Here is an 8,819-nt window from a genome sequence, read left to right as displayed (position 1 = left end):
ATATATAGATCATGACGCACGCTCACACCTGCCAGAAAATATATGAATAAATATAAATAAATAATAGGAATATATCCCCGTACACAGCAACTTGTGTTTCTGTTTTTTTTTATTTCACTTTTTTTTAAAGCTGACTTTTCAGAAATACACTTTTATTAATTTGCGTTTCTTTTCAAACGCCAATATTAATAATAATAATGATAATAATTGCAATATATTATATATTTAAAATATATATATATATATATATATATATATATATATATATATATATATATATATATATATATATATATATATCACGTGACGCGCTGCCTGCAGTTCCGGTCTGCGCCGCCAGGGGGCGCGCGCTGCGCCGCCGCTCGGTTCTGTGTTCCGGGTGACGCCGCTCTTCTCTCCCGAACAGAGGAAAGTCAGGGGCTCGTGTGTCAACATCCAGGGTTTCCCCGGGGAGGTGTAACGTTAACGTTATTCCCCCCAAAAAAAAACGAAGAAAAAAAGAGAAAAAAAACACTGATGTTCCTTTGAAGACGCTTTTTTTTATTTATTATTTTTGTTGTGTCGTCCTCGGAGCCAGCGGCGTGTTTTTACTCCACCGCGAAGCCCAGAAGAAGAAGATCTTCGGCTCCCGCTGCTTTCACGTCAGCTAACGTGGTTTTAAACGATGACCGAGGACAAAGTGCGAGAAGCGTCTCCGATCATTTAATAATATCTACAGGGGAGGGGGGCTGTTAGCTTAGCCAGCAGGCCCGGAGACTCGATTAAACCAAAGGGTGGGGAGGGACACACCTTGCTGACATGATGTTTCCTCAATCAAGGCACTCGGTAAGTTGGGGAGTCGAACTTCTCTCAGGAGGAAACTGAAGCGAGCTAACGGCTAGCTAGCTAGCGACCGACAGCTGATGCTAGCTGCGCTGGGCTGCGGGGGTGTTGCGGTTTACCAGGCGACCGTGTTAACTAGCGACCCTCGGCCGAACGCCGCCCGTTGTTGTCGTGGTTACAGACAGCTGTTGGAAGGGAACAGACGTAGCTACACGTAGTAAATGGGAAGAGAAAACGTGTAGCTGCCCCTCGTGAAAGGACGCTTTGTTTAATTTTTTGTGTGGTGTCAAACCCAAATGAAACAATGGCAGCTGCGTCTTCTCTTCCTATTTTTTTTTTCAACGAGCTGTCGTAACGACAAACAACGGGCGCGCTCGTGCTTGCTGGAAGTCGCCAGTTAACACGGTCGCGTGCTAAACCGTAACACCGGGTAGCTGTCAAGCTCACGATGCCGCACGTCTCTGCTACGCACGTCCTCACGACGTGTTCCCCCCTTTTTTAAATGCTTTTATAGTAATACACAGCTCCCAGCGCGTCTCTGGCCGTGTCTCGAGCTACAGACGCAGTCAGCTGGTGGTCAAACTACGGCTCGTGTTCAGTTCACGGGGTCAGCAGCGTGGTGCTCGCTGGTTAGCTTTAGTTTAGTGTTTCTACTGTCAACAAACCCAGCAGCTGGGCTGCGAGGGGGCAGGAGAAGCAGCCAACGTGTACGGGACTGCTGACTTTCACACAAGATTGTGTCTCCTGAAATTATTCAGTGTTACAAGAGTTGTAAATGAAACAATTAAGTTAAAAAAAACACACGAGGAATCACCAACTAATGCAGAGTCAGGACAAAAAGGCCTCAACTAAAGCACCACTGAGAGTTAGCATGCAAATCAGCATATATATATATATATATATATATATATATATATATATATATATATATATATATATATATATATATAATGTGTGTATGTGTATAAATGAAACCATCAACTAATCATTTGGACCATCAAATGTCAGAAAAATGTCCGTCACAGTTGTTTTATTCCAAGGGGAAGTCTTGTTTGGCCGGCGGGACGAATCACAAGACAGACACCCAGTTTACAATGATGGGAAACAAAGACCAGCACTATGGGACCAGTTTGAAACTCTTTATGGTTTTTTATGGGCGAGAAACTGAACCGCTGTAAAGCTGCGGTTCCTCTCTCCACACACACACACACACACACACACACACACACACACACACACACATACATGTTACTGCTGCTGGATTTTGGTCAAATTATGTGTGTGTGTTTGGTGCAAACATATTTTCCCAACGTGACATTTCAAATCACCAAATATGGATTTAAAATGATGTGTAACGGAATTATTCTGTAATTTGTGATTATTTGAGAGGCGCCAAAAGCTGAATATTTAGCGTTACCTTTTTTTTCTCTTGATAAAAAAAAAAAAATGGCAAAATCGTAGCTCGGTGGTCATTTTTTACTATCAAAAAACACAACCATTACTCAATTAATTGTTTAGTATCTAAAATATAACAATAGCAATAGTTTCGGCACTAAATATTCAATGTATTACTTTACACTCAGGGTCCTCTTTGTGTTTGGGATGCGGAGGTCTGATCTGTGTGTACAGCACCGTAATCCTGCTAGAAACCTCTTGCCCTTGTGCCACTTATTTAGAGAGTAATGAGGTTTAGTGAACTGGATAAACCCTGGATTACAGCTTTGGCTTAGCGGTTTAAGTGTAGTCTATACATAAACCAGACTTCTTATGCGGACCCTAAACACATCTTGCATATGGTGGCGTGGGCTCGCTTTAATCTGACCGTCTTTAAACGCGTTTTCCCCTCAATCAACGCGCTCTTCGGCGCTGGCGAGGGGTCGAGCCAGAGGTTACATAAAACAGATGTCGCGTATCAATTTAGCAAATTAAACTCGTGTCTCCTTGCTCATCTTGTCTCGTGCGGCGCTTTAAAATTCGGACGTGGAGCCCCGGTTTAGGCTGACCTCCATTTTCGGCTATCCTCTCAAAGGGTTAATCTCAGAGGTTAAAAAGGGACTTTTAAATTCCTGTATTGTTGCACCAATTGTGAAGCGTTAAGCATCCAAAAGGATTGTTTGAGACTGAACGTCTGGACCCGAGTGAAGAGGTGTTTCTGTGACTGTAATGAAGTCGTCTTTGTCGATCTTTATTTTTTAATGAAAGTGAATGTGTTGCCGTGTCTCCAGGCATCCTCTCAGTCCAGTCAACCTCTCAAGTTCACTACTTCTGACTCCTGTGACCGCATCAAGGATGAGTTCCAGTTCCTCCAAGCACAGTACCACAGGTACACACACACACACACACACACACACACTCAAAGGGAGCATGTGCCACCTTTTTGCTGCTCTTAAATGTAAAGAAATAAATCCCCCAGCATGTGAAAAAAAGCAGATTTCTCCTGCTAGCTGAGCCTACATGTACCAGGATGCATTGCGTGCCAATTTGCTGCGTTTAATACGTTTTTTTTAGTCTGAATATAATGATAGTGGCTTCTCTTGTGTCCATGTAAAGTCAGAAACATCTTCCCATAGTTTATTGAGAAGGTAAACACAGTTGACTTGTGAGAATCACCTCTTGCATCGAGCAGATGGATTCATTTTCCTGCTTCTCTGGGCGCGTGACGCTCGACGCCATCGTCCAACAACCTGACCTCGACGTAACTTCATATTTAGTGTGTTTGTTTGTGAGTATCTGCTTTTGAAAAGGAGCCGTTATCTTGCATCCCGGCCCTAAACGCTTTTCTGATTCAGCAAAGAGAATGAGTTTTATTCATCAAAGTTCATTTCCTGGTAGAAGAAGGCTCCACATTGCGTAATATACTCCAAGCGAATAGTCGGTCATTGAGGGAAATGAGATCTTTGTCTATTATTCTCATCATGGAGCCAGAAAGCAATCATCTTAGAGGCTCAGTGTGAATAAAACAAGTAGTTGAATAATTCTCCATCACGTCCAAACTGTTCTTCCACATAATACACCCATTTTGTGTTTTAAATGTGGATCTTCTCTCTTTCCAGTTTGAAGTTGGAGTGTGATAAACTGGCCTCTGAGAAGTCAGAGATGCAGCGTCACTACATCATGGTGGGTGTTTCCTCCGACAGCAGCAGAAGTATAAATGTGTATAAAGTATAAAAGTTTATCAGTTCAGTCGTTCATCGTAGATCGAGCGTCGGGTTCACTCGTCACATGACGAGTCACAGACTCTTTTAAAGCTCTGAGAGCTGCAGGTCACGTGACGCGAGCGTCTACACTCCTCAGCACATAATCCACATACAATATACTTATATACTATATATATATATATACTACATACTATATATTATGTACTGTGTGTGTGAGAGACCGATGTACTGCAAGTATAAAGCTTCAGTTTAATATATTTGTCTTCTCCCTCTTTGTCTTCTAGTACTATGAAATGTCCTACGGGCTGAACATTGAAATGCACAAACAGGTAAATCACTGTTTCCTGTTCTCAACCCGTCACTGGTCAGGATCTGCTAGTTTCTGCTCTGATCTCTCTCTCTCTCTCTCTCTCTCTCTCTCTCTCTCTCTCTCTCTCTCTCTCTCTCTCTAGGCTGAAATAGTGAAGAGACTGAATGGCATCTGTGCTCAGGTGCTGCCTTACCTGTCACAAGAGGTGAGTGCGTCAGTGTGTGTGCGTTGGATGTTTGTGCTCATGAAGCGGTGGAGTTGTGTGACGACGTGTCTTCTCTCTGTGTGTGTGTGTGTGTGTGTGTGTGCGCAGCATCAGCAGCAGGTCATGGGCGCCATCGAGAGAGCCAAGCAAGTCACGCCCCCGGAGATGAACTCCATTATACGGGTGAGTTACAGTGTTTAGAGTGAGGGAGTGTTGCGTCGCTTCAAATTGCAAAAGCTGTTGAAATAGTTTATGAGTGATGAAGTGATTATTAGGTAAGCAAACTGAGGAGAAGCTCGGATTACCACACACACACACTTATTTACACACACACACACAAGCACAGGGAGAGCGGCTTCATTTTCTAAGGTAGACTTTACTTCATTAAATCTTTACATTACAAAGTGTGTGTTTGTGTATTTAGATCTGAGAGAGAGGGAGAGGTATATGTATATGTATGTATATATATATGTGTTTGTGGGCATGTGTGTATAGATAGATATGTGTGTGTGTATATGTTACCATGATATATATGCACACACACAGAACATTACATTATGATACACTCATGTTAACATGTGAAGAAGAAGAAGCTCACCCCTTCCTCCCCTCCCTGTGTGTGTGTGTGTGCAGCAACAGCTGCAGGTGCAGCACCTGTCCCAGCTGCAGGGTCTGGCGCTGCCCGTGGCGCCGCTGCCTCTGGGCCTCACCCCGCCCAGCCTGCCCGCCGTCTCCTCCAGCTCCGGCCTGCTCTCCCTCTCCTCCATCTTGGCCAACTACTCCCACGGCCAGGCCCAGGCGGTGAAGGAGGACAAGGCCCGCGAAGCCGCCGAGAGGGCGCCGCGGGGCGAGGACGGGGACAAGTCAGACTAGTGCGGAGACGGAGACGGAGGTTTGGAGGGGCGGAAGTGTGTGTGTGTGTGTGTGTGTGTGTGTGTGTGTGTGTGTGTGTGTGTGTGTGTGTGTGTGTGTGTGTGTGTGTGTGTGTGTGAGTCCAACAACAACAACAAAACCCCTGTAAATGCAGATTGATGTGAGTCCGGCTGCCTGTCTGAGTGTTGAGGACGTGCAGAGAGGCGTTTCAGGCGTTTCAGGCGTTTCAGGTGTGCAGAGAAACAGCTGCTGATTGGCTGAGTGAGCGTTCAATGTTCTTATTATTTAGTGGTGATAGTTCAGTTCAGGCTTCTAGACTTTAAATAGATCCTTTTTCTTTTCTTTGTGTAAGTGTAAGCCACGGTTGTGAGGCCTAACAGACGCATGTGTTCCCGTTTGGAGGATGGAAGCTAACAGCAGTGTCCTTCACGCACATCTGCCTCTCGCTGGCTGATGTTTCTTATGTCCTTTTATTTTCTTTTGTCCTCCTCAGTCCCTCGGATCTTCTCTCCGGCCCGTCGGCCGCTCAAAGTTAGCACGTTAGCTTCAACTCGCGCACAGCGGCACCGTCGATTAGTTTAAACACGTCGACCGGAGCCGTGTACGAAATGGAGACAATATTAATTTATGTACTCGGAGCCAAATTTGAATTAGTCTGATGTTAAATGGGAGGTTTTTAAAGGGACATTTCACTCGTCAGGTGCTTTCAAACCCTTTCAAACATCGTTTCTTTTTGCATTTTCATACGACCAACCACTGGATGCGTTACCTTTTTTCAGCTGTGTACCTCAAACCCCCCCGAATAAATAGTTTGTACAAATGTTAACACGCACACACACACACACACACACACACACACACACACACACCTGTCTTTGAGGTTGAATCTAGTTTCATAGGCCGAGTGACTCATCTTTTGAAAAGGACAAGAATCTAAAGCTCTGAAAGGAAAGGACTTTATTTTGACATGATGTTTTCGTGACGTTAGAGATTAGACATTAGACATCCAAAATCTGTGTGTGTGTGTGTGTGTGTGTGTGTGCGTCTGTGTCGAGTGAATGTTGTCGGAAAGAAGAAAACACTTGTTTAATTTACCTTTTTATTTTTTTCTTAAAGCACCTTTTTTTTGTTGTATTTCCCCTTTGCTCCGCCCCTTTGCTCTGCCCCTTGGCTCCGCCCCTTTGCTCTGCCCCTTGGCTCCGCCCCCTTCCTCCTCCGTCTAACCGACCAAGACGAACTTAAACAGGGTCTAAACTTAAGAACCAGGTTGTCGTACAAAGACACGAGTTCTGTATTTCTGTAAGTTTGAAGAGCACTTCGGTTTCATCCTGAGACTGTTCCTGTCTTGTTTAACTTGTGTGTGATTGTCAGGGGACGACCTCCTCTTCCTCCTCCTCCTCCTCCTCCCCCTTTTTTTTGTTTTCATGCAGAATGTGTCCGGGTGGAGTGGCTAAAGCTCTGTTAGCGTTCCCTTCGAGCGTTTTCCCTGAGAAAACATCTGTCTTCACTCAGTCAGAATGTGTCCTGGTGAACAAATTATTGTCTTTTTTTGCATTAAAAAAACAACAATTAAGATGGTTTTACATTTCTCCCTATTCCATACTACACACACTTATCCCCGCGCCGCTGGATATCGCTACGTTAGCATCTTTGTTGGACTGAACGCAGCTCGTAATGAGTCCACGGCCTGTGAACATGCATAGAATAATATTAATAATAATAACCAGAGGCGCTTTCTTCCTCACATTTCTAAATAAAGACATAAACGATGACCACCGGAGCATCTTTAACCTTTCTTTTTTTCTGGCTGACTTAAATATGATGACGGCGTTTGTACTTAAATACACATTGTTGGAGCGCAAAGCAAAATTAAAATGTATCTGATGGTCGTGAAATAGCCTCAAACAACATGATGGTGGTGAAAAAATAATTCAGATGTTAAATTGAACTGGCTAAAGCTGATCGAGTGTTAAATAACTCAAAAGTTTAGCTGTATATTGAACGCTTGTGTGTTTAAAAGCATCCAGTGTGTGTCTGTGTGTGTAATGTGTGTAGCATGGGGCGGGGGTGTTCATGCTCCGGGCAGCAGGGGGCAGCAGAGCTCCTGACTGTGAAGGAGGAACATCTGCAGATGTTCTCCGTTATCCAACATGAACGAGTGCTTTCCACCTTCTTTCTTCTTCTTTAGCGTCCCAACATCAGAGCTTCAACCTTTTTTCTCCTGTATTTTATTTTGAAAAGGCACTTAAGTTGCGGCTCAGTGCTCTTAGTTCTTCTTCTTCTTCTTCTTCTTCCTGTCTGTGCTGTAGTGTCGGGGAGGCGACGCTCTCTCCCTCCCCGGGGACTCGACCTCGACGCCCGGAGAGCGAGATCTGGATCCTCGCTCTCCGCTCGCCGACGTCGATCTTTATAGAAAGAAAAAAAAAAAAACCCTCCTTTGTCAAAAACTCAGACATATGAATGGTTTGTGTGTTTGTTTTTGCTTGCGAAGGGCCAATTTGTATACATATGAATATATCAATATACATATTTTTAAAGCATTTTTGTATGTTTCAAAGCTGCTTTTTAACGTGTGTGTATCATGGAAGACTTTGGTGTTGTGTGTGTGTGCATTACGGAGCCTCCAGCTAAAGAGAGGCACAATGTTGTATACCACGTCGTTTCTCCTGTTTTCTCCTCCCATTCTCTCAGTAGGTAACACTTAACATTGTTTTCTAGGTTTGTAAATGTTTTATCTTTTCTTTTCTTTTTTTGTGCAAACAAACAAACGAAAAAAAAAAACAGTTTTAATGTGTTTAAGAACACAAGTCTCATTTTAAGATACCTGGGGCGTTTAAAAAAATACAAAAAAATACAAAGATGTAAAACAAGCAACTGTGTACTCTAATGAGAATGAATCAACCTTTTAGCAGTAAGGAAGCTTCTCTGGTGCCTTACAAATAAAAGACGTGATTGAGAGTGCTCATTTGTGTCGGGTCGGTCTGTGAGTGTGTGTGTGTGTGTGTGTGTGTTAAGGCAACATTAAGGACATCACAATCACTCCATGTCATCAAATGTGAGCCCAAGTCTTCATCGTTTATGCCTGGATTAAATATAAATGTTTATAACACATGACACATTTAGTACAAAGATTTAATGGTCAGTTTATAACTATTTCTGAATTTCACGCTTCCATCATATTAAGTATTTATAATAAGACTAATTGAAGTGATAGTATTTGAAAACAGCTTTTCTTTTAGCCCTCTGCTCAAAATTCAACACGTGAACTTTCTCTCTGCAAAGGTTGACTTTGATAAAGTGAAGTAAAACAAAGTTACTGAGGTTTTAGTTCAGATAACATTCAAAAATTGAATTTTCTCATGAACCAAAACATTTCACTTCTATATTACAAATAGTCCTAAATCCAAATACAGCAGTTTCTTTCTTTTCCTTCTTTATAAAACAAGCTATG

General features: G+C 43.1%; 1 protein-coding gene across 1 annotated transcript; it reads left to right on the top strand.

Annotated features, from left to right (window-relative positions):
- Nucleotides 1-386: 386 nt before the first annotated feature.
- On the top strand, nucleotides 387-8,329 carry LOC137802563 (TLE family member 5-like). Its single transcript, XM_068600524.1, has 7 exons — nucleotides 387-825; nucleotides 3,048-3,145; nucleotides 3,876-3,939; nucleotides 4,265-4,309; nucleotides 4,433-4,495; nucleotides 4,604-4,678; nucleotides 5,129-8,329. The coding sequence occupies exons 1-7, from the start codon at nucleotides 799-801 to the stop codon at nucleotides 5,366-5,368; spliced, it is 612 nt and encodes a 203-aa protein (XP_068456625.1). The 5' UTR covers nucleotides 387-798; the 3' UTR covers nucleotides 5,369-8,329.
- Nucleotides 8,330-8,819: the final 490 nt, after the last annotated feature.

The sequence above is a fragment of the Clinocottus analis genome, unplaced genomic scaffold (assembly GCF_023055335.1).
Source record: "Clinocottus analis isolate CAN_PGR_092001 unplaced genomic scaffold, fCliAna1.0.p SCAF_5, whole genome shotgun sequence".
In the NCBI taxonomy this organism is placed as follows: domain Eukaryota; kingdom Metazoa; phylum Chordata; class Actinopteri; order Perciformes; family Cottidae; genus Clinocottus; species Clinocottus analis.
The sequence above is the reverse complement of the archived record's forward strand: the minus strand, read 5'-3'. Positions and strand labels throughout refer to the sequence as shown.